The sequence below is a fragment of the Mesoplodon mirus genome (assembly GCF_964341445.2).
Source record: "Mesoplodon mirus genome assembly, chromosome: 20".
NCBI lineage: Eukaryota > Metazoa > Chordata > Mammalia > Artiodactyla > Ziphiidae > Mesoplodon > Mesoplodon mirus.
Genome location: NC_138996.1, coordinates 24,586,495 through 24,613,310, shown reverse-complemented (window position 1 = coordinate 24,613,310; position 26,816 = coordinate 24,586,495). Strand labels below are relative to the sequence as shown.

The 26,816-nt window shown below is 37.0% G+C and overlaps 1 protein-coding gene across 1 annotated transcript; it reads left to right on the top strand.

Moving 5' to 3' along the window:
• Positions 1-11,975: 11,975 nt before the first annotated feature.
• On the top strand, positions 11,976-25,985 carry FRG1 (FSHD region gene 1). Its single transcript, XM_082608676.1, has 9 exons — positions 11,976-12,254; positions 14,274-14,344; positions 18,389-18,514; positions 19,319-19,376; positions 19,719-19,833; positions 21,089-21,193; positions 23,461-23,552; positions 24,061-24,171; positions 25,880-25,985. Exons 1-9 carry the CDS (start codon positions 12,193-12,195, stop codon positions 25,914-25,916), a joined length of 777 nt encoding a protein of 258 aa, XP_082464802.1. The 5' UTR covers positions 11,976-12,192; the 3' UTR covers positions 25,917-25,985.
• Positions 25,986-26,816: the final 831 nt, after the last annotated feature.

Here is a 26,816-nt window from a genome sequence, read left to right as displayed (position 1 = left end):
TCAAATAGAGGAAACTCAAATAGAGGAAGGTTATTTTGAAGGGATGAAATTAAACCTAGCACAATAGGTGAATGAAGTTCTAATTAAGTGAAAGATGATGAAGTTCAAAATGAAAGGATTTTACTTTCAGGAATCTGAGATTTGGCAGGGGGGAGTGGGGAAAACCTAGAGACACAAAATCAGGAGTCTTCTGGGGCAAGGAGAGAATATGAGAACCATCAATTAGAAAAGCTTTTCAAATTCAAACAGACTATTAAAACTAGCAAATCCCTAGGACGAAACTCCAATCGGGGAAAACTCTGAAGGAAGCATCTCCCACTCCCATGAGCTATCAAACATGACTTAGGTAAAAAGCTTTTCGTTTGATGGCTGGGGAGGTAGCAGTGAAGACAGTGAACTTCCTGCCAGTGATTCTGTTTCAAGCCCTGCCAAGTCCTGTATCTGGAGAAACGATAAAGAATGTCCAGCCTCACGTTATAAGAGCTGCCGCAGATCTCCAGCTTACCTGCATTCAAGCATCAGAACATCCTAAGTCTGTTTCTAGCCCAGGCTGGAATGGAGAGGAACAGGACCCTTGACTGTTGTGCACCCTCAACTACACTACCTGTATGTCAGCATAACAGGGCCATCAGCAGTAGGTGTTAGAGAGACACAGATTGCTGGAGTAAACAGCTGATGAAAAGCAGAACCTTTTCTCTTTGGCAGCAGTACCAATACCATGAAGCACATCTCTTTTGGAGCTTTCCAAACCACTTCAAAAGCAAGTTTTCTGGCGTGGATCAAGAAAGCCAGGCCAGTTGCCCCCGAGGGCAGAGCCACCAGCCAAGGTATTGATGAGGGAAGGCAGCTCAGGACCCATGCTCAGGCCATGGAGCAGTCCTTCTTAGAGCTCTGTTGGCTCCAGCAAACCTGAGCAACACCTGAAGAAAGCAGAATTGAGTTCTGTGATCTTTGGCCAACCCAAAGGTGCCCAGTTCCCTAGATGACCAGTGCCACCCTCCCCCAGACCCTGCCTGCTTCCTGACGGGTTTGCTAACGATTTCCAAGCTCAATTCTGCCTTCTTCAAATTGAACCAAGGCCTATTTTAGGTTGAACAAAACTCTGGGACCTAAGTATGAGATCTGAGTTGGCTTTTTATCTCTCTCTGTCTTTTTTCTTTTTTTTTAGTGTTTTAGAAATTTTCCTTAATTTAACCTAAAAGAGAGACTTATGGCATTTGAACTAATATGGAAAAGCCAACAGGACAGAGAATTTGGAGACAGTCTTTCAAAGCCCCACAAAGTATTGGGTTGGCCAAAAACTTCATTCGGGTTTTCAGTAAGCTGTTGCAGAGACTTTTGGCCAACCCAATACATGAAGTTTATCAACAGAACCCTCCCCTGTGCCTCTCCCCAGGTTCCAAATCTGCACTTTTAGCCACAAAGTTTAAAGTGGCAGCTCCTCCCTGTGAAACCTACAGTTGAGGATTAATTCCTGAAGACTAATGACTTTGAGGAATCAAAGAACTCACTAGTGAAGAGACAGCATAAACGTGGTGGTTCAGAGTTAGACTTGCTGCAAATCTCAGCACCATCTCTTCCTAGCTGTGTGATTCTTAGTCTCTCTGACCCTCAGTTTTATCATCTCTAAAATGGGACTAATAACATGTATATCAGAGTATTGTTGTGAGGGTTGAATGTGAAGATATTCAAAATTATTTAATACGTCCAATGTTTAACATAGTGCTGCATACAAAAGGTACTCAATAAATATTAATAGCCTTCCCAGTTCACACCTCCAAATGGTGGAATTTCTGATTGAGACAAGAGATAATTCCCAGCAGTCCTATGGGAGGCAGTCAAATTTATTGCTAACCAATCAGGAAGTTTGCCTCAGACCAAAACATCACTTTTATGCAAGCCTAGAACTTGGTCAATAAGGGAGAAAACAATCAATGTCCCTAAGAAGACACTAAAGGATTTACCCCATAACATAATTCTCTCACTATTCTTGTTCACTGAATCTCCATTTAGATTTCAGTTCCACACGGGAATACAGTTTGCTATAATGGAAGTGATGAAGATGGTTTTTGGCCAAGGAACAAATCTCCACATGATGTCCCTAAGATAGATACATATGTACAGAAAACAAAGCACAGGAAAATAACACTTTATTGCTACCTGGAGATTTTCCCCAAACACAGAGAGAGGTCAACTGAGCTGACCTTAAAGCTGGAAGGACTTTGTTACTAACTTGGTCTGGTGCCAAAGCAAACCAGAGACCCCTCCCGCCTACTTCTCCCAAAGCCCAGGCCCAAGTCTTAGATCTGGACACTCCCTTATGAGAAAGGGACAGGACACCTGTTGGAGAGGAGGATGAGGAAAGCAGCCAGAGAGAGTGTAGTCCCAAGGAAGCCAGGGGAGTTTGCCTAGGTTTTGTTTTAGTTTTTCTTGTTTGTTTTTGGTTGTGCGTTCAGTGGAAGAGAGCGGATATCCTCTACTGCCAAAGGATTAGAATGCAGACTTGTCTTATGCAGCATTTGGGGGAGCAAAGGGGGCCCCCAAAAAAGAAATGATTAGACTTTCTCCCAAAAGGAGTAGTCGCAAGCTAAGTTAGCTCTCCAGCTTGCTCATAAATCTTAACCTAGAGTTAGGAAAGTTCTACCTCTAGCTGTGGCTCATAAAAGATCCTTGAATTTGACCAACCATAGAAGTCCATCTTCATGGAGATGAAGTAAAAGGGAAGGTATGACAGAAGCTGTGGGCTTTCTGTCCTCCACAGGCCAACAGAAATGTCTCTACTTCTTACAGAGCTGGTGCACAGAGAGCGTTCAAATGATGCTTACCCACTGACAATACCACAGAACTGTTCCTTGTCTCACCGCAAATATTAAACATATCAAAGAATTTTTTGTCTGTATTATGGTACCCTACTCACAGATCAATAAAGCTCCTAGGGCTTCCCTGGTGGTGCAGCGGTTGAGTCCGCCTGCCGATGCAGGGGACACGGGTTCGTGCCCTGGTCTGGGAAGTTCCCACGTGCCGCGGAGCGGCTGGGCCCGTGAGCCATGGCCGCTGAGCCTGCGCATCAGGAGCCTGTGCTCCGCAACGGGAGAGGCCACAACAGTGAGAGGCCCGCGTACCGCATAAAATAAAATAAAATAAAATAAAGCTCCTACCCAGAAAGAAGTGAGATTTCAAAAGAAAGAATGTTAGCATTCTCTGGGTCTTAAAAAGCATTGTAGGAGAATGGTAAATAGGTCCTGGAATCAAATAGACTTAGATTCACATTCCAGCTATACCACTTATTAATTGTGTGACCTTGGGCAAGTCTCTGAAATTTAGTTCCTCAGCACAATTAGAACCGTAAGAGTAGCCAACAATAGGGTTTTGTGTGGATTTGTTCATAAATTCTACTGTATGATTTCAAAGCACATGCTTTTACCTACAAGATTATAAAGCCTCCTATGATAAAGCTATTAGAAGTCTCATGTATGCAATTCTTTAAAAATTCTGTAAATATAATGGATTAAGAATGAATAAATCTTTAGATGAAATAATAAAGTATGGTTTGTTTTAAAGAAATCCAGACTGACAGTTTGGACAAAAATCAAGTCATAATTTTACGTCTCTTTTAGGGACTAGATTTTATTAGATAAGGTGCTATGGACTACATATTTGTGTCCTCCCAAAATTCATATGTGAAAGTCCTAACCTACAATGGGATGATATTAGGAGATTGGGTTTGGGGAAGGTAATTTAGTTTAGGTGAGGTCATGCGGGTGAGGAACTCATAATGGGATTAGTGTTCTTATAAGAAGAGAAAGAGAGCTCTCTCTGCCATATGAGGATATGAGAAGCTAGCCATTGGCAGATCAGGAAGCAGGTCCTAACCAGACATGATATCTGCCTTAATTCTGGACTTCTCAGCCTCTAGAACTGAGAGAAATAAATGTTTTTTTGTTTGTGATAATATGTTATGCAGCTCAAGCAGACTAAGACACAAGAATTCTCTTTTTTAAAAAATCCAGTTTAATTGCAGTCACCTACCATCCTGAGATGCTGTGTCCTCTCTCCTCCCTTGAAATATAAGCTCTAGGGCTACAGCTCCAAGGAACCAGACCTCTAACCCAAATCTGAAGAGTTTGTCTCTGCTCCTGAAGGATGTTTCTGTCAAACTTAGACTATCAAAGAATGTTTACTAAGTGGAATGAAACATCTCTGTGCTGCTCGCCAGCCAGCATCTGCAGAGCACACCTCTGTGGGTTCTGTCGGACCGCTGAGACTACTTAATCCTGCCCATCAGACTGAGGTCTTGGATTCAGCTGGGAAGTCTAGATTCTGGTATCAACTTTGCCCTCAGAATGCACATTAATGTCCTGCTTAGCTTTAAGCACTGAACAGTGAACATTTGGCCATTACCTCTGGCCAGTGGCCTCTCTCCCTGTTCCAATGCCCGTCAGCCTGACTCCCAGTCAGCCTTGGCCTTCACCAAATACCAGGGCTGCTGGGTCCACCTATGACTCCATCAAAGTCAAAACATGATCTGCTGGCTCCCAGTCCAGGGTCTTCCCTCAACTCAACTCCATCAGTATATATATTAAACAACCAGGCTTGCTTTATTTTCATTTTCTCATTTTGCCACTTCTTAGAATTCTCTTTTTTGAGAATCCTGACCCCCCCCCAACATTCCATAATCCTCTTGAAAGGGACACAGCAAATATGCTGCATGCACAGTGCAAACAAAGGCTGATTTCATTTTTCCATCATCTAAAAAGCACGTAAGGTAATTTCTAAACCAGCAAGAAAATCTATTTATAAAGAATGCTGATTTGTTTTCTGCACTTTCCAACATAGAGGTTCAATTTATTTCCTTACCATAAAAAGAACCATTACTTTTTTGAAACAATCAGAGTTAGTACATTTTCGAAATGTTTTAATTTCAAAAAAAAAAAAAAAAAACCCAACTTGAAAATCAGAGTGTAAATAGCTTTCTTAAAATGGCCCCATTTCAGACCCAGTTTGCTGATTAATGATTTCGCTGTGCTTCAAGGCAGATGATTTCACAGTCACTGGGTGTATAATATAATGATGTTTTTAAGAAGCCGTTAGTATCACTAAAAATATAATTATTATAAATGAAATTATAAGGAAAAGAGAGAAATCTTCACTCTAACAATGCCAAATTTTAGACTAACTCATAACTTATGTTTCTATAAGAAAAACCCTACACGTTTCTTCTATGGGAAAAACCTAATTGCACCCTGAAAACTTAATAATTATGGAATAGGAACGATAGTAATTTTTTGAGTACCTTGTGTTCATGGGAGCAGCTGCCTTGTGTTATTAGAAGGGAAACAGCAGCACCTTGTGGACACATAAGAAAGTAGACACATTTTATTCAAGTAGCATCAGGTTGTATTAAAAATATCATTTTTTTAGGTTTCTGTAGTCCTTCCTACATGAGGAATAGTGTCATATTTGTATTTTAAGGACAGCATAGCATTGCTTATAGAGATTTATAAGTGATATCAAAGTGTATTCAGGGAGACACATCATCTAAATACAGCTTCAAGGACACTTTCTAAATTCCAAATTGGGGTGTGGGAAAAAATGAGACAGAATGCGTCTTTGAATGCACCAAAAACGTAGAAGATGGACAAAATAAGTCTTTAATCAAGCAGTATCAATGATGTCCATTCACACAATTCCTAATTTCTGGCAATGCTGTAATCTAAAAAGTAAATTCTAACAAGAGTGTAAAGGAAAATGAAAGGAAGGAAGAGCACAGCCTTCATTTCCACACTCCCTAACCCGGCTCCCCCTGCCAGTCAACAAAACCCTCCACAAAGGCTGCTTTCTCATCTGAACTTACCCTCTACTCTGTGCTCACGTGGTCCAGGGGACGCTGGGAGGCCCTGAGTCCCTTTCAGGAAGTCTGAAAGGTCAAAACCCTTTCTGTGACAGTACTTAGGTGTTACTTGCCTCTCCCACCCCCATCTTCTCCCCAGCGTACACTGGAGTCTCCCATAAGCATCTCGGCATGTGCTATCATAAGAAATTGAATGTGGAAGCAGATAGGAGAACCAAAATCTCTTCTGTTAAGCCAGACACTAAAGATATATATGCAAACATATGAAACAATGCCACTCTTCTCATCAATTTTAATAAAATATGTTATTTATGTTAACACATAATAGGTCCATTTTCTAATAATTTTTAAAATTTCTCAGTTTTAATTTTTAGTATGGTAAATATAGATAGATATAATCCATATTTAAAAAAACTTCTTTAGGGTCCTCAATAATTTTTAAGGGTATAAACTTTTGACACCAAAAAGTTTGAGACCTGACACTTTAAAGCACATACTCTCTGAAGTAGCTTCCACCTACTCCATTTCTTAAGGACAATACTTGATTGATCATCTCCCATCCCCCTCACCCAAGCTGTGTTGCAAAATCCAGAAACTATTTCTCTACTCCAGGCCTCCCTCATATGGGGAAGTGCTCCATATTGTGGGAATTATTTACTAACTTCTCTACAAAGAGCACACTTCAATGTCATCAACCTAATTGAAACCACTTTCTTCATACCCTCTCTCTCTAAGACATATATTTTAAATGTTCCTTCTCTCCAGCACAAGTAAATAGGGCTCTGCTTAGTAATGTGTCAACAGAAAAAAAGAAAAAAAGAAGATGCTTTGAGGCTTTGATAAGTGAGAAAATAATGATAGAATGTGGTAGAATGTCATATATCTCCTGTCCTGTCATCTTGTACTCTATATATCTTCTGTGTATCTTAGCCAATGTTACATGTTGAAGGGGTAAATCCATAAAGAGTATAGTCCAGAATGTCCCAGCTTAGGTCCTTAGAAGATGTGCTCATGATAGCCTACATAACACTCTTGAAATGTTAAATATTTCTACTGAAAATGATTAAAGACTTAAATATAACACCTGAAAACATAAAACTCCTAAATGAAAACATAGAGAAAAAGTTCCTCAACATTGGTCATGGAAATAATTTTTTGGATGTGACACCCAAGGCACAAACAACAAAAGCAAAATAAACAAGTGGGACTACAACAGACCAAAAAGCTTCTGCACAGCAAAAGAAACAATCAACAAATTAAAAAGGCAATCTACAGAATGGGAGAAAATATTTGCAAATCATATATGTGATAAGGGATTAATATCCAAAACATATAAGAAATTCATTCATTAGAAAAAAAAACCTATTAAAAAATGGACAAAGGAACGGAATAGATATTTTTCCAAAGGCCAACAGGTATATGAAAAGACACTCAATGTCACTAGTCATCAGGGAAATGCAAATCAAAACCACAATGAAATATCACCTCACACCTGTTAGAATGACTATTAGCAGGAAGACGAGATAATAAGTACTGGCAAAGATGTGGAGAAAAGGCAACCCTTATGCACTGTTGGTAGGAATGTAAATTGGAGCAGCCACTGTAGAAAATAGCATGGAGGTTCCTTAAAAAAGTGAAAATAGGACTTCCATATGATCCAGTAATCCCACTTCTGGGTATATATCCAAAGGAAAGGAAATCAGTATCTCGAAGAGATATCTGCACTTCCATGTTCAATGCAGCATTATTCACAATAGCAAAGGTGGAAACAACCTAAATGTTTGTCTATGAATGAATGGATAAATAAGATGTGGTATATATAGGTGTGTGTGTATGTGTGTGTGTGTGTGTGTGTGTATGTGTGTGTACTCTCTCATAGAAACAAAGAGTAGAACAGTCGATGTTTTCATGTCAGATCTATATGTTTTGCCTCCATTTTCTTTTATTCCAAACAACAGAACACAATTTTAGTAAAATTAGTGCAATTGGTCTGGACCCACTGCTCTCATACTGCAATCACTGTTAAACCTAATCTTTTGCCACAAAAAAACTGGGGAAGAATGTACCATATGCACTTGTCAAAGTAAATTGTTTTACCTTGCTTTTAAAAACTCAAGGTAAAACAATTCCTTCCAGAAAAATTAAGAAATAAAAACTTGGAAATGTAAAATATGTTAAGTCTTTGCATAAGGATACTAATAGAGCATAAACATCAGTTTAAATTTTTATTTCAAATTTTCATTTCAAATGAAAATTTTTAAGAAGGGGAGGGTTAGTAATTTGTTAAAAACTTCCCATTTAAATTAACTCAAGTAAATATAAGGATTTTCCTTCATTTAAAGCCCTTTTTACAAGAACACTTTAAAGCATAATTGGTTTCTCCCCTAAATCTAGTCCCAAGTCACCATTTACCACTGAACATCAAAGATTTCAGAAATGATTTTGAAGCTCTTGCACCTTATTAAGTGCTATTTGCAACCTCAGACTTCTATCATTTTGGACTTTACTTTTGCACAGCAATAAACACACCTCTACCGTTATTCTCTACCTCCATACACTTCTCTTTTCATTTAATATCTAAGTTTTCTGATAGTATTCTTACCCATCTTTAAGTATACAAATGACAAAAGATACAGTATAGTACAATACATATAGTATGTGTATAAACATTTTATCTAGTTATAAAAAGTTTCCTTTTAAAAACTAAAAATAAATATTTAATTTTCAGAAAAGATAGAAGTTTGGGGAACAACCTTCTCCAGCTGCCAGTCATGAAAACATAAATTCTAGGTCAATGTTTCCCAAATTTGCCTGACCACTAAGAATCATTTGTGACACTTACCAAAAACATATATTCCTGGGTCCCATCAATGATCTTCCTGAATAAAAATCTCTAGATGAGGGGCCTGGGGGTCAGTGTTTCTAAAAAATATCTTCAGTGATTCTTTTTTTTTTTTTGTCCGCACCATGCAGCTTGTGGGATCTTAGTTCCCCGACCAGGGATCAAACTCAGGCCCACAGCAGTGAAAGCACCATGTCCTAACCACTGAACCGCTAGGGAATTCCCTGCAATGATTCTTAAGGTCAGTAAAGCTTGGAAAATTGCACAAGGATCCCTCTCATTGAATAACCTTGAAAACTTGGGAATGTTAATGGAAAATATGTTAACAGAATTTCAAATTTCTCCCCTTGCTAAAAACATGTTTGCTCACACCTCCTCAATTCATCAAGATCCTAGAGGACTTATGTGAGTCCTGAAACCCACAGAAACCTGGAGGAGTTGAAAATAAAATTAATTTTTAAAAAAAGCGGCTGCTTAACTTCAAAACAGAGGGTGGGACTAGAAGGGAGAGTCATGAATTTATCTCTATTCCAGTACAAAGCATTGTCTTAGATTCTACAAACTAGACTGGATACTAATCTACTAAACCATTTGTCATGGTTTTGCTTTGAGTCAGGTTTGAATTGGGCCCATCTTGATTCTGTGGTGCCACCAAGAATCAAGAGTTTAATATTGCCAAAGATTCTTTAATATTCAAACTGGTTTCCATTTTTTTCCTATGTCACAAAGAGCTATGGCTTGAGTGGGAGGATCCTGGTATCACTTACACAACCCATCATACCCACTGATGCAGAATAAGCATACTGGAATACCACTTTGTTCATCTCACCCCACTACTATTTAATCACTCTAAAGTGCTTACTGATTTCATGCAAATTCTTCAGCCAGAAAATGACCCCAGGGACTTCCCTGGTGGCACAGTGGTTAAGAATCCGCCTGCCAATACAGGGGACACGGGTTCGAGCTCTGGTCTGGGAAGATCCCACATGCTGTGGAGCACCTAAGCCCGTGCGCCACAACTATTGAGCCTGCGCTCTAGAGCCCGCAAGCCACAACTACAGAGCCCGTGCACCACAACTACTGAAGCCCACACGCCTAGAGCCTGTGCTCTGTAACAAGAGAAGCCACCACAATGAGAAGCCCGTGCACTGCAATGAAGAGTAGCCCCCGCTCGCTGCAACTAGAGAAAGCCCACGTGCAGCAATGAAGACCCAAAGCAGCCAAAAATAAATAAATAAATAAATAAATTTATAAAAATAAAATAAAAAATAAGTTAAAAAAAATGACCCCAACTTGCCTTCTCAATCCTAGTTCCCACCACTCTAATCTACATCCCCTGTGCTCCAAACAACAGGACTGCTCACTGCTCCTTACACAAGCCCTTTACTCTTCTATCTCCATGCCTTTGCTAATATGGCTGCCAACATCAGACATGCCTATCCTCCCCCATCTCCAGCTATCAAAACCCTACCCATTGTTCAAGACCCTTCTCAGACGCCACTTTGACTATTAATCTTCTCCTGATCCCTAGAGCAAGACAGGAGCACAAACTCCTATAACATGTCACCACCATATCCTGCTACAACATTTTGTTTATGTCTTTCTCAGGGCACTTTGATATCTAATAATAATAGCTAACATTTATGATGCACTATTTATCAGGAACTTTAAAAAGTATTTTCCTATATTAACTCTCTTAATATTCATTATAACTCTAGGAGGTATCATCCCATTTTATAGCTGAAGAAACATAGTTATGTGGAGGTTAAATAGCTATGTCATCTAACTTATAAAGACAGCAAGGTTTGCCCACCCAAGCAGTCTGTCTCCAGAAGCTACACTCTTAATTATGTGTTATACTGCCCCTCACTGCACACTGTTTATTTAGGTGAAGGCCCTTAAGATCAGGCCCTGAGTCTAAGCATCTTTTGTATTCTCCTATCACCAAGCAGTGTCTTTGCAGAGACAGCTGATAAATAAATAAGGAATTGACTTCCAATGGCCTGCTATTCCTTACCCATCCAATATGTCTACTTGTGTTTTTCTATCACAACCCCTCCTATCTAGTCAAGTCACACTGTTTCACTCTCTTCATTATCCCACACCAGGATTTAGAATCTTACTATTTTAACTGACATTTAGGCAAGGTCTACTGTGAAGCAGGCATTGGGTACAGGTGTAGGTGAAACAAGGATAAATAAGCCATGGCTCCTGCGTTTAAAAAGCACAGTATTAAACTACAGAGTGAGAAACGAAGGCTATCTGGGGAAACAGAGGAAGTCATTCAAAGATGGCTTTTTGGAGAAAATGAAGCCTGAGTTTGTCTTAAAGGCTGAAAAAAAAGGGTCACATGAAGAGGGTGGGTAAGAGTCTAAAGCAGCATTCTAGGCAGCAGAAGCAAACACAGAGCTCTCCAACATTTCCAATAATTTTGTGTGACTGGAATTAAGGTGGCAGGGGTTCAGTGGTGGGTAAAGAGGTCACGATCACCAGTTTGCTAAGTGATGCTAGGATTTTCCCTCCAGAAAGCAACAGGCTTCCCTTTAATAGATTTTAGGTAAGGGAATAATGATCAGCGATTTATTTAGAGAGATCACTCAGCACTACAGAGGACGGTTTGGAAGGTGGAGAAAATGGAATCAGGGAGGTGGATTATCAAACTGATGAAGAGATTGGAACAGGTGATTGAAGTTGTGAAAGCCTCTCAAGACCCACCCTATATGGAAAGACCTCTCTGATTACATTAGTTTCCACGGTCACCCTCCCACTCTACCTCCGCCCAAATTCCTGCAGCACTAGTGAAATCTTCGGCCCAAATGTTGGCACTTAATTGTCTTTTATTTTATTCCCTATTTGTTTCCTGTACATTACTCCAGCCTCCCTAATTAAAACAGTACAATAAAGTTTACGTAATTGAGATGCCTCGTGACGTCGTCCAAGGCCACGTAACGCGCTCTGTGTTACCCACCGCCCCGCTCCCACACGCCGGCTCAGCCCTCGGCCGCGGGGTGCACTCAGGACCCGTCCGCTGTGCAGAGTCCGAAAGGTTGACGGAGTCATTTATTTCACCCTCTGATCTAACTATCGCCTCCTCCCGAGACCTAGCAGGCCGCTCTCTCCAGAGTGGCTCAAGACGCCGAGCAGGGCTGTGAGACCCGCCACATCCACCAGAGGGCGCGTCTCCCCGGTTTCCTCGCTTAGAAAGGCCTTAAGGTTCCCGTTCTCAGGACGGAGCAAATGAACGCTGGTATATTTAGGCCCTCTGCGGTTGCCGTAGCCCCAGGTTGTCAACAGGAAGTAGAATTCTATCTGGGACTCATTATTCGGGAGAGAAAGGCCAGGGATTCCGGGGAAATACGCCCATTCCGCTGCTGCGTACGTTCTCAGGGAGTTTGGACTCCATCCCCACTCTTGTGCCTCCCTCGCCCGCTTCTGCCCCGGTTCACGTATCTTACCCTGAGCCAGCTCCCTGTCTTAATACAGAAGCGTCACCGTGACCATGGCCGAATACTCCTACGTGAAGCCCACCAAACTCGTGCTCAAGGGAACCAAGGCCAAGAGGTAAACCGCGAGTTTGTGCGGGAGAATCTGCCCCTCTTTTCCGACAACCCTCCGCTCTCCCCTCCCTGCGGCTAGGCTGTGGAAGCCGCCGGGAGCTGTCATTCAGGCTCCCAGCCCTTGGGCCTGGCCTCCTGCCGGGATGGACTCAGTTCCCGGCGCCAGTGCAGAGACGCACCGCCAGAGTCGCGCCCTAGCTGGGCGGACCGATAGCCCAGGAGCCACAAGTTCGGGTCCTTTGATGTGCCCCCCACCTCCAGACCTATGCTTGGTGGGTCTGTATTAGTGTGATCGTGTAGGTTATAACAGTAACTTCCTTCTTAGGAATAATTATTTTCAACATTGTCTCCCTCCCACCTAGAAAAAAATTAGCTTTTAATGCAGTATGTAGATGTGGATTTTGAAAAGGATATGGGTTTGAACCTGGACTCCACTAATTACTAATTTTGTGATTTGTGGCAGGTACGTTAATACCTTTGAGCTTCCGTTTATTCGTTTATTGGGAGAGATTAATGATACTCTAAAAGGATTATTATGAGGATTAAATGAGATAATATGCACAGTAAATAACTAGAGCCAAACACAAGGAAGAAGTTATAGTGGTGATTTATTAGTATTAGATTTTTAGGAAAAGATATCTGCCCACTCATACCTCCCCCTCTTTTTTAACTGCTAGATTTGCTCGAGGTTGATTATTCACAAAAATGTTGAGCATTTCATCCTGGTCTGAGTGATAGAGTTTTAGGTACTTTTATGAGAGATGGAAAGAAAGTGTCAAGGAGCAAACTGAAGCCACTGCACTTGAGAACGCTGCCTAGGGGTCTGGCATCAAGAATTTATCCTGAATACATGTGAAACTGTTACTGTCTGAATTCATAGGAGGGAGGGGAGAGTTAGCTTTTGAAAGCTTATTTTGTGATGAAAATACAAACAAGTGTGTCTTATAATCATTATAACTATCAATATAATTAACACATAGCACTTTCTATGTGCCAAGAACTGTTCTAAGTACTACATATTAACTTTTTTTTAAAGTCACTCTTGGTTTTCTTTTAATTATTGAGATAGAATACATATACTATAAAATTCACCCTTTTAAAGTAGAATTCAGTGCCTTTTAGGATATTCACAAGGTTCACCACTGTCTTTCTTCAAAAAGAAACCCCACAATCATTAGCAGCCAGTCCCCATTCTGCTCATCCCCTAATCCCAGGCAACCACGAATCCACTTGTCTGTATCAGTTGGCCTCTTCTAAATATTTCATATAAATGGAATCATACAATATGTGGCCTTTTTACCTGGCTTCTTTTCCTTAGGATAACATTCTCGAGGTTCATCTATGTTATATTAGTACTCATTCCTTTTATGGCTGAGTAATATTCCATTGTCTGGATACAACACATTTTGTTTATCCATTCATCAGTTCATGGACATTTGGGTTTCCACTTTTCGGCACTTGTGAATGATGCTGCTATGAATATTCTTATACAAGTTTCTGTGTGGACATATGTTTTCTTTTCTCTTGGGTGTATACCTAGGAGTAGAATTGTTAAGTCCTATGGTAACTCTGTGTTTAACTTTTTGAGAACTCCAAACTCTTTTCTAAAGTGGCTGCACCATTTTACATTTTCACGAGCAATGTATGAAGATACGCATTCTCTTAATCCTCACAACAGCCTTACGAGTTGGGTTAAATTATTATCCTCACTGTGTAGGTGGGGAAACTGACTTACAGAGAGATTAAGTAAATTTTCCAAAAATCACAGAGCTAAGAAATGACAGAATCAGGCTTTTAAAAGGCAGTCTGGCTCCAGAGTCTGTTCTCTTAACTGTAACACAGTATGTACAGGATCAGAAGTGACTTCTCAGGATTAGAAGTAAGAGGGCATATCAATGTATATCGTTGTAAATCAATAATTTATATATCAATGTACATCTTAAAAGAGTCTTTTAAGATTCCATCTTATGATAGTATGCAAATCAATATATTTAAACTCATCTATATAAATTATCTCCTATAGTAAGAAGAAAAAGAGCAAAGAGAAGAAGAGAAAAAGAGAAGAAGATGAAGAAATTCAACTTGATATTGTTGGTGAGTCAGTTTTGTATACTTTATTCTGAGAAAAGTTAATATTGGTTGAGATCCCTTTAAAAATATTTTCCTAGTAGGGATAAGTAGTAAAAAGGAAGTAGAAGGAATTTATGACCGACTCATATTTGTCTTAAAGTGCTCAAATATTACTTATAATTATAGATTGCTTTTATGCTCTAGCACAGTAGATGTCACTGCTGAGGCCTTTTCTTCATCATCAGAACAAAGCACAGGAGAGAGGAAACATGGTTCTCTGAATCATTACACTGCTTAATAACCCAGAAATGCTGATATATCATTTTAAAGGCCTAATATAGATAAATATTATTTAACCAAATACATTTTAAAAATTATTTTCTCCTTCTCTCTTTTTTTTTCATATTGATATCCAGTTGTCCCAGCATCACTGATGAATAGACTTTCCTTTCTCCATTAAAGTGTTTTGGTATCTTTGTCAAAAATCAATTGACTTTATATGTGTTAAGTCTATCTCTGGACTCTGTTCCATCGATTTGTCTACTGTTCTAGTGATATATTTGTCTTGATTACTGTCATGTCATAAAGTCTTGAAATTAGGTTGTATGAATCTCCCAACTTTATACTTCTTTATACTTCTATACTTCTTTATACTCTTCTAGATCCTTTGCATTTCCATATAAATTTTACAATTTATTATTTTCTACCATAAATCCTGTTGGATTTTCTGGGAGAATTATATTGAATCTAGGTCATTTGGGGAGAGTCAACATTAAGTGTACTTGGTCAACATGGCACAGAACATACAAAATACAGATAATTTAAAATCATTAACTATTACATTTTTTTAAAGATTTAATGATCATAGGATGCTGATAATGATTCTGAGTAAAGCATTTTTTTTTTTACTGAAAACAATTATAGCTATAAGTCAGAAATAAATTATGTAAAGCTCTCACTAAATTATTTTAATTGTGGTAAAATATACATAACAAAATTTATCACTTTAGCCATTTTTAAGTGTACAATTCAATGCCATTAAGTGCATTCACGTTGTTATACAGCCATCACCACCATCCATCTCCAGAATTTTTTTCATCTTGCAAAACTGAAACTGTGTACCCATTAAATTAAAAATGCCCATTCCTCACTCCCCCCTAGTCCCTGGAAACCTCCATTCTATTTTCTGTCTCTCTGTTTTCTGTCTCTATGAATTCAACTACTCTAAGTACCTCAGAAGGGTAGAATCATGCAGTATTTGTCCTTTTATGACTGTCTTACTTTGCATAGTGTCTTCAGGGTTCATCCATGTTGTAACATGTGTCAGAATTGCCTTCCTTTTTAAGGCTGAATAATATTCCATTGTACATACATACCACATTTGTTTATCCATTCATCTATCAATGAAAACATGGGTTGCTTCTACCTTTTGCCTGTGAACATGGTTGTATAGATATCTCTTCAAGACTCTGCTTTCATTTCTTCTTGGCATAGACCCAAAAATAGAATTGCTGGATCATATACAGTAATTCTATTTTAAATTTTGTGAGAAACCACCATACCATTTTACATTCCCACCAGCAGTGCACAAGAGTTCCAGTTTCTCAACATCCTCGTGAACACTTGTTATTTTCTGTTTTTTTGATAATAGCCATCCTAATGGGTATGAAGTGGTATCCCATTATGTTTTTGGTTTGCATTTTCCTAATGATTAGTAATGTTGAGCATCTTTTCATGTGGTTATTGGCCATCTGCATATCTTTGGAGAAATGCCTATTCAGGTCCTTTGCCCATCATTTGAATTGGGTTGCTTTTCTTGTGGTTGCTGAGTTTTAAGAGTTCTCTATATATCCTGGATATTTATTCCTTATCAAATAAGTGATGTACAAATATTTTCTGGTTGTCTTTTTACTCTATTGATAGTGTCCTTTAATGCACAAAAATTTTTCATTTTGATGAAGTCCAGTTTGTCTGTTTATTCTTTTGTTGTTTGTGCCTTTGAGGTCATATCCAATAAATCATTGCCAAATCCAGTGTCATGAGGCTTCTCCCATATGCTTTCTTCTTAGAGTTTTATCTTGATAGTTTCAGCTCTTACATGTAGGTCTTTGATCCATTTTGAGTTAGTATGTGTATATAATATTAGGTAAGGTCCAGCTTCATTTAAGCTAAACTTTTACTAATTTTTTTATTAGTTATGAAAAGCCTGACCTGTTTAGCTGAATAGATAATTTTGTACAGTGTAATTAACTCAATTTAAAAAATTTTTTATTATGGAAAATTTTCAAACTAATACATAAGTAGAGAAAAGAATGTAATGAATCTTCCATGAATATAATGAATCACTGAGCTTTAGTAATAATCAATATTTTAACAGTCTTGTTTCATTTACACACATGCCCACTGTGAGATAATCTCTCATGCATAGATTTTTCTAGAGAATTTTAAAATAAATAACAGATACTAAGTCATTATACATATATATATAAATGTGCATTTCTTATAAGATCAGTCTCTCTCTTTCTCTCTCTCTTTTCTTCCTTCTGTTTTGCTCTTTCTTTTAATACATAACACTATCATTATCAGACCCAACAAAAATTGGATAAAATTTAGGTTTGTACTCAACAGTGAAAAGCTTTTCCTCTAAGATCAGGAACAAGACAAGGATGCCCACACTTGCCACTTTTATTCAGCATAGTATTGGAAGTCCTACAGAGCAATTAGGCAAGAAAAAGAAATCCAAATAAGAAAGGAAGAAGTAAAAATGTCACTATTTGCAGATGACAGGACATTATATATAGAAAACCCTAAAGACTCCACCAAAACACTGTTAGAACTGATCAACGAATTCAGTAAAGTTGCAGAATACAAAATGAATATACAAAAATTTGTTGCATTTACTATACATTAATAATGAACTATCAGAAAGCAAAATTCACAATCCCATTTACAACTGCATCAAAAAGAATAAAATACCTAGGAATAAATTTACGAAGGAGGTGAAAGACCTGTACACTGAAAACTATAAGACATTAATGACAGAAATTGAAGAAGACGTGTAGAAAAGATATTCCATGGTAATGGATTGGAAGAATTAATATTGTTAAAATGTCTAAACTAACCCCAAAGCAATCTACAGATTCAGTGAAATTCCTATCAAAATTCCAGTGGCATTTTTCACAGAAGTAGAACAAACAGTCCTAAAATTTATATGTACCACAAAAGACCCCAAATAATCAAAGCGATATAGAGAAAGAAGAACAAGGCTGGAGGTATCACACTTCCTGATTTCAAAGTATATTATAAAGCTAAAGTAATCAAAACAGTATGGCACTGACATAAAAACAAACACATAGATCAATGGAGCCGGATAGAGAGCCCAGAAATAAACCCATGCATATTCCAGGAATATACAATGAGGAAAGGACAGTCTTTTCAATAAATGATGTTGGGAAAACTGGACTGCTATCTTGTACCATACACAAAAATTAACTCAAAATGAATTAAATGTTTAAATGTAAGACCTGAAACCATAAAACTCCTAGAAGGAAGATATACATAATAAGCTCCCTGACCTCAGTCTTATCAATTGTAATTATAATCTGGAGGGATACATAAGAAACAGGTTGCAATAGTCATTGCCTCTGGAAAGCAGTTGTGGATGACTGGAGGCTGATATGAGAGAGTCTGTTCTCTATATATCATTTTGTGCCTTCATGTGTACTGCTAATTTACATTTTAAAAGAACCTAATCTTGACTGTGGTGGTAGTAACCTAGATCTACATACCCGCATAGAAACATATAAGTGCGTGTGTGTAAAAGTGATGAAATCTGAATATGTTTCATGGATTGTATCAGTGTCAGTTTTTTGGTTTTGATACTGACTATAGTTATACAAGATGTTAACCATTGAGAGAAAGTGATTAAAGGGTATATGAGATCTCCCTGTATTATTTCTTACAACTACAAAATAAAAAGTTTAAATATATTATAATGACAACAGCAACAAGTAAGAACCTTCTGTCAAATCCAGAATATAAATTTAAATTACTGATTTTATTTTTTAGGAATCTGGTGGACAGTAACAAACTTTGGTGAAATTTCAGGAACCATAGCGATTGAAATGGATAAAGGAACCTACATACATGCACTTGACAATGGACTTTTTACACTGGGAGCTCCACATAAAGAAGGTTTGTGTCTGGTAGAAGCAATGGAAGGGAAAAGGCTACAGTATATATTTTATGACATTCATTCACTTAGGCCAAATTCTAACAAATCTCGAATATATTCCAAAGGAGTGAATCCATTGATTTGACTCTTCCATTTTTTTTCCTTCTTCACTATTTACCAGTTATTGGCAACTCCCTCTTTCCAGTGTAAGCATTTTAAAACATTCTGTATAGTTCCAGAAGAGTATCCATGGGAATCAAAAACAATATGAATAATTGAAATAATAAGTGGAAAGAAAAAGAAAACCTGGTTGAGTCAAAGGTTTGAATTCCTTTATTCCTTAGACCTTTTGCCAAAACTAATCTGGAGCATTAACTAACTGTTAATAATTTAAAGTTTTCTCGTTCCTTTTAGCCCATGGGAAGAAGCACTAATGAGATATGAAGAAATTAGAAGATTAAAAAGCAGTAGCTTTTTGTCTGAATGGCCATCCCTTGAATAAATTAAAGCATTTATCTTTTTAAATATTAAGTGCTTATTTGTCTGTGTGCTGGCTGCATTTTAAAATACAAAGAGATAGTATCTTGGAAGTGACTAAATAAGCATCATGCTGACCTATCTTGTTAAGTATGTAAAACTAAACATGAGTTATATAGAAGATAAAGTAACTCTTGATACTATGAATACTGTATTATAATTACATCATAATATAATATTCTTATGTTTGTTTTTAAAAGAGCTACTTCTTTCAAGCTAAAGAGTATCTTTATATGTATATTTATAAGAAATGTCAAATTTATTTCAAATTGTTTTTTCTCCTGTAGTTGATGAGGGTCCTAGTCCTCCAGAGCAGTTTACAGCTGTCAAATTGTCTGATTCCAGGTAAGCTTGAGTTGAACTATAATTAATACATTGTAATACAATATGATACATTGTAATAGAATATTATATATCCATTAAAAGTAGTCTTTTTGAAGAATAATGAATTTGGAAAATGTTTGCTTTATAAGGTATTATATAATACTTGTATTAACAAAGTAGAATATTAAATTGTATACATAGAACTACATTGTCCAATATGGTAGCCACTAGCCACACATGGCTTTTGAACATTTGGACTATGGTTAGTCTTGAATTTTTATACACACACATACTGTTTTTATGTTCCATATTTAATTTCCTTTCTCTCCGTTTTTAACATTGATCTATTTTACTGATCTGAAGAATTGCCCTGAAATCTGGCTATGGAAAATACCTAGGTATAAATTCAGATGGACTTGTTGTTGGGCGTTCAGATGCAATCGGACCAAGAGAACAATGGGAACCAGTCTTTCAAGATGTAGGTACTCTTATTGTTTATAAAAGTTCCTTGTCAGTGAATGGGAAAGTCTCTAACATTCATTGAGAACATATGTTCAAAAGAAACCAAAAAAGTAGACTGCAATAATGCATTAAAATTTTTAAAACCAACATGAATTCATAACCTTAAAAAGATCTCAAAAAATAGTGCAACATGGGAAAAAAAACAATCAACAAAGTGAAAAGACAGGCTATGGATTGGGAAAAGTATTTGCAAACCATATATTTGATAAGATGTTAATGTCCAAATTATATAAGACTCAATAGCGAAAGAAAGAAAAATTTAAAAATGGACAAAGAAACTGAATAGATATTTTTCATTATATCAACAGAAAATGCCAACATATGATAAGGCCAGGATGATGATTTGGATACTACCAGTTATACAGAATTTGAGGGATGTTCATTTCACTTTATTTTTGGGAAAAACACTAAGTTTTAAAATTTTAAATTTAAATGAAAGAAAGACTTAAAAGTCCCTGATGTAACAAGTAAAACTTTATTACAAAAAGGTACTCAGCAGAAAGATCAGCAGCACAGATTTAAATCACCTTAGACTATACAGCCACATCCAAGCTTACCAAAAGTCATCCAGGTGACAGAAAACCCAGCCCTTACCACCTCAAATAAGAAATTAAGTCAAATCCACATTATTAGCACTTCTGTAACTGGATATGATAGAAGATTTAATTTTTCCTACACCCAAAAGTCCCTCAGACCTTGATTCTTAAAGTTCTGAGCAATAAATTCAAAGGCATCGAAGGCTAGCTTTTATGAGATATATTTTCTCTGCATTTTTTTTATTTTATTGAAGTATAGTTGATTATACTTCAATCAACTATGATATGTTTTTATATTTTCTAATTATGGAGAAAAATTTAAAACACTACTATTATAATTTTTTTTGTCTTTAAAGCTAACTTTTTAAAACACTAAATCAGTTATATCCTCAATAAATCTCTGAGGCCAAGGGAAATAATTCTATTCCATACAGTTAGAATTTAGTCCTACTAATAGAATATACTAAAAATATTTAATGTGGTTATCTTTGAGTAGTAAGATTATAGGTGATTTTGGTTTTCTTTTCTGTATGTTTTTTTATTTTTCCAGGTTTTCTTCACATTATTTTTCCTGATTACTTTTAGACATGGGAAAAATTCAATTTAGTCTCAAGACTTAAGAATTTTTTTCACAGGTATTCTCATAACTTATTTCTTATTATTTTGTTCATTTAGGGGAAAATGGCTTTACTGGCCTCAAATAGCTGCTTTATTAGATGCAATGAAGCAGGTGATATAGAAGCAAAAAGTAAAACGGCAGGAGAAGAAGAAATGATAAAGGTAATCATGAGACTTTTCTATAGACTAATACACGTCACATGTATGATGTGACTGCTTCTCTTTAAAATGTTGTAGTCTGATCCAGATTCACTGTGTGTAATGCATTAATGAGGGCCAGAGTGGAAGGCTTAAAGAAATGAGGGAAAAAAGCCTTTTCTAAGGTGGCTTTAATCCTTATAAATAAAGCATAAAAATCCATGTTACATTTTCTCTACTATCAGCATAATTTAAACACATCTATCAAGTATCTGTATATGTTTTGTTTTAAATTCTGTGTCATATATTTTATTTTTAAAATGTTCTCGATTTTCATAATCCTCAGTTTTATAGTCTTACAGTATTCTTTTTACCTTGAAAGATATCACTAATCTCTTTAAACAAGAATGTTAATACCAGTAACTCTTAATTTCATCATTTGGAGTTGACTGATGGAGAAAAAAATACCATTCTAGACGGCACAGGAATTAGAAGTTTCGGTCTATCTTCCATAGTTTTCTCAAAAGCCATTTTCACTGCCAAAATCTCAAAAAATTTAAATCTAAAACCTAGATATTCTTGTTATATTTTAAAAAGTATTCGTCATAATATTTTTCAATTATATAAACAAAACTACAGCAAGTAGCTGCAGGTACTCTGCTGAGTGAGGCACATGCATAGTTGTCTTTAATCTTCATAGTGTTCCTGTGAGGTTATCTTAACTTTACAGTGGAGGAAACAACCTTTGACCTCCCCTACATCCTCACTGTTTTGATCAGTCACTTCATGAAGTCACACAGATAAAGTAGAGACAGGATGTGTACCCAGGCCCAACTGACTCTAGAAATTACGTTCCACACCACACTGCTTCTCAGGAAGCAGTCATTAGAAAAATGCTGGTGGATTTCTGACTCACCTATTTTTAATTTTATTTATTTATATTTAATTTTATTGTATCGTGCTTGAATTGTTTTTCATTGGGTTACATTAATAAAAGTATGATTATTGAAGACAAGCAGTACAAATGTATGTGCAGTACTTTGCACATCTACAGAAATAAAAAAACACTATGCTATATTTATCAATAATTAGTCGTTTTTATATGAAGTACCTGTCAGATTTCCCTGGGTCTGTCTGGTTAGTCAGGTACCTGGAAGCTCTAAGCAATGATAATCTAGGACTCTTTCCTCCTTGCCTTTTACGTTGCAGGCTCTGCTAGTGTGTGTCAGCATCCACCTTTATAGCCTGGCCTTATCTACCAGAACACATTCCCTCCTGCCAAAAGCAGTATTGTATCACAGGCCTGGCCCAGAATTTCCCCAGGTCTTCTAGGGCTCCTCCAGCCAAAACCGTCGCACACATACTATTTGCACATGCCTACTGCTCACCAGTTTCTAAGCAATCTTTGAATTGTGCTCTAAGCCACAGAGATCCCTTTCCAATGTGGGTCCTTTGGGCTGCAAATTGCCAGTTTCATGGCCCTGAATTCTGTCGTCTTCTTACCCCACTCAGTTGATCCTCATTGCTATATCTGTATCAATTAATGTATGGAATGTGATAGTAAGTATCTGTCAAATCAGGAGGATTTAAAAGGGATTCCAATTAGATGAAACAAATTGTGTTATGTTAAAAGTTTTAATGTGTTGGTAATATCCTATGCATAGTAAAATAGCTACTGTCTTAAACTTTCAGTGTTATAAAATGAACACTAAATAGCAGGATAATTTGATCCTACTGTATTTACTTTGGCAGCCAAAATTAAATTAGTTAAATTATTGCCTAATTGGCTTAGTGGGATCTGATCTGTAAAATGCTTTTCAAATAAGTTTCTCTTCAGTGTTTCTGATGTAAGGGCTCTAAAGAAACATATAATAGCAATTATTTAGATAAATTATATATATAAATAAAAACACATATCTAGGGCTTCCCTGGTGGCGCAGTGGTTGAGAGTCCGCCTGCCGATGCAGGGGACACGGGTTCGTGCCCCAGTCCGGGAGGATCCCACATGCCGCAGAGCAGCTGGGCCCATGAGCCATGGCCGCTGAGCCTACGCGTCCGGAGCCTGTGCTCCGCAGTAGGAGAGGCCACAGCAGTGAGAGGCCTGCGTACCACACACACACACAAAAAAAACCCACATATCTAGAATCTGTCTTTTTCTGAATCTAATTGCTAAGTTAACTGTTTTCTTCTTTTGCGTAAGAAATCACCTAGAATGTTCTTTTGTAATAAGTAAGGTGGAGCAGGGGGAAGATAAATGTGTAACCTGTTGGGTTCTCATCTCCAATATCCAGATTAGATCCTGTGCTGAAAGAGAAACTGAGAAAAAAGATGATATTCCAGAAGAAGACAAAGGAAATGTTAAACAGTGTGAAATCAATTATGTGTACGTATATTTTTTCCTTTTAGAACTGTAGATTTGGCAGTGACATGCTTCTCAAGGCACCTAAAATAAAATAACCTGAAGGACAAGCAGAGACAACATAATGTAGACTCTAGGGCAGAGCACTAAACTGAATGCTTCTCTTAAGGCTTCAGTTTTCGTAATTGTCATCCTGCTAGCTTTCAAAGCTCAAGTCACTTGAGTTAGTCTATTCTCCCTACTCTACAGAGTGTCTGTCATTGTCAGTACATAATGCCAACCAAATGCTGCCAGGACACAGGAGACTCCAGCCAGTATTCCAAATCTTGAGTTTGTAGAGCTATCCAAACAACTGCCTCCTTGATGGTGGGGTACTGAAGTCATTTTTGTTGTTGAAAAGTTGTATGTTATTTAAGAAGAACAATTAGTTTTTTTAAATAAACAAAAATCTTTTAAAAATATTTTAAGCTCATCAGTAAACATGTATAATCAAAGTTTGAGATATTTTTCAAGAAAGATATTTTCTTAACAGAAAGAAATTCCAGAGCTTCCAAGACCACAAACTTAAAATAAGTAAAGAAGACAGTAAAATTCTTAAAAAGGCCCGGAAAGATGGATTTTTGCATGAAACACTTCTGGACAGGTAGGTATATTTTTAATCATTTCCAACTGTTTTCAGTGGCCAATAGAAGTAGTGTATATAAACCCATGTTCTTTTTTTAATTACTGTAATTTTCAAATTTTTGTCTTTATTTTTAATTTTTGAATGTGGTGGTATTACCTTAAAAGGACATCATAAGTCTGGGAAAAGATCACCAAGAAAGAATATCTGGAAATAGCCAGATTCCAAGTGCTTATATATTTTATTGCAAGAAATTCAGGTCTGACTGAAACTTTCATAAATTTATTTACCATCAACTTTTTATAACTGTTAGAACCAGGGCTAGAAAGAAGTTGTTTGAATAATTTCAAAATTCAGTGGGTTCTGTTAAAGTAGTACAGCTTTCCAAAAATGAGATAAAAATCAGTTTAAAAATTTCTAAGTATAAAATTGAATAACAAAATTGAAGCATTTTTATTAAGTTGAATTCAGACATGTGCAGGATATTTATCATAGCACATTATTAATATTTATTAGTTTTCCTATTTAGGTAAGTAGTGTCCTAGATTTACAACGTTTAAAAAATGCTTAGAAAATAAATTAAATTAAATTTTAAAAAATAGATACAGAAGAGGTATAATGTATGTAAACTTAGTTTGTAAACTGTAAAAGGGTTATGTAGATAATGGTGTTATTGTTATCACTATCAACAATATTAATATTAAAGTGTGAATAATTATATTTACTACCTCTTGAAAATAATTCTTTTTGCCTAGCTTTATGAAGTTTCTAGAATTCCACTCCAGTAAAAACATTTTAAAAGTTTATTTCATCTTCACTCAGAATAAAAAATAAATTAAAAAAAAATGGTTAGAGAGGTTTAGCTGTGAGCTTACAAATATAAATCAAGTAAGTGCCAGATCGAGAGAGAATTTGGTAATCTCCTGCCAATCATTCAAGTCTTATGTTGCAAAATTAGTCTTAAGACATTTCTTTACATTCCTTGATAAAGACAGTGTTTTATCAGGTATTTCCTGTTAACCAGTTGATCACGTGGTTACCTGAAGATAGCAAATGATGTAATAATTGTTTCCAGCTGAGCAAATTTAACATGCACCTATTTCTAAGAAATCAAGAATAGGCTATAAATAATAATCAGGATATGGACTCAAAATAAATAGAGGGGCTTCCCTGGTGGCGCAGTGGTTGAGAGTCCGCCTGCCGATGCAGGGGACACAGGTTCGTGCCCCAGTCCGGGAAGATCCCACATGCCGCGGAGCCTGTGCATCCGGAGCCTGTGCTCCACAACGGGAGAGGCCACAACAGTGAGAGGCCCACGTATCACAAAAAAAAAAAAAAAAAAAAGAAAGAAAAGAAATAGAGTAAGGCCTGTGTCCTCTAACTTTTATCACTTATGAAAATACAACATTGCCACCTTGTTAAGTAGAAGCTTAGGGCATGCTTAAATTCAGAGGCAATTAAAATCGCTGTTATGGATTTAAAAAGCCCTTAAGCAACATGAGTTAAAGATCAGGAAGAGATTTTTTTTTGTAAGAATTAAAATCCATGTAGTGTGAAACATAAAATTGAAAAGTAAAATTTTAATTAAAATACTTTAATTTAGGCAGTGTGGTAATATAACCAAAATTGAGAGCATAATTTCTGAGCATGAGTTTATGTTTACTAGCAGTTGGCTATATATGACGTTTCTACATAGATTAATTTTTGTTATTTGTTTTTGTTTAAACAGGAGAGCCAAATTGAAAGCTGATAGATATTGCAAATGACCAGGATTTTTGTTTCTGTCTTCTCCTTTTTTTCTGAATAAAAAAATCAGTGGAAGTGTTTTAACAGAATTATTGGGCTGTTATGGAATTACTGCTGAACCAGTTGCTAGATTTAACCAAGATTAACCAAGTTTAATTGAGATTCTCCATGGATGTACTTTTTTTAGTCAACTACAGTGTTTCACATGGAAATGAAACTTAGAGTACACACTTAAAGTACCACAGAATTCTCTTCTTTTCTGGATTTCCTGTCATAAAGCATGAAGTGCTACTCTGTGAAACTGATGCTTCTTGTGCAGCTTGTGGAAGCTGTCTTATTGCTTTACAGTCTTACTTTGCATTACTTAATACAATAGATGCCTAATCAGTACCTTTAAAAGGAAATTAGAAACTCCCAATCCAGTCAGTCAGCAAGGCTCTAATTCTACCTCTTAAATACTGCCCAAATCACACACAAGCCAAACAAATATCAGGACAGGGGGGCTGCACAGAGAGAAAGAAATCGGGTATTAAGCAGTGGGGTGGGAACAGGAAACATTTTACAAAAGAGCAAGTAGGTTCAGAACAGAGGATAAGAGTAAAATTGGGGAAATTCCCTACTTAGGACAGTTTAGCCACAATGGATATGTATTTATATAATGCTTTCATCCTCACGTGTGGGATGGGATGGGAGCTATTAAAGAGGCTCAGACACTAAGCATTGCTGAGGTCTGCTATGCTGAGACAGTTTTATTCCTCGCCTGTCTCTTCCTGAGTCCCTGAACACAGTATTGAGGATGTCATCTAACTCTGTGAGTGTTCCCAAACCAGCTTCTGTACCAGCTGCCTGGGCTTCACCACTGGAAATTCTGCTTCAGAAGAGCTAAGGTTGGCTGAGGCATTTTTATGTTTTTACAATTC

What these genes read in the sequence shown, in the direction of transcription:
- FRG1 (XM_082608676.1), top strand. Translation starts at nt 12,193, where the DNA reads ATGGCCGAATACTCCTACGTGAAGCCCACCAAACTCGTGCTCAAGGGA. An exon ending in AAGGGAACCAAGGCCAAGAG is followed by an intron (nt 12,255 to 14,273) that starts GTAAACCGCGAG and finishes TATCTCCTATAG; the next exon opens with TAAGAAGAAAAAGAGCAAAG. An exon ending in GGGAGCTCCACATAAAGAAG is followed by an intron (nt 18,515 to 19,318) that starts GTTTGTGTCTGG and finishes TTTCTCCTGTAG; the next exon opens with TTGATGAGGGTCCTAGTCCT.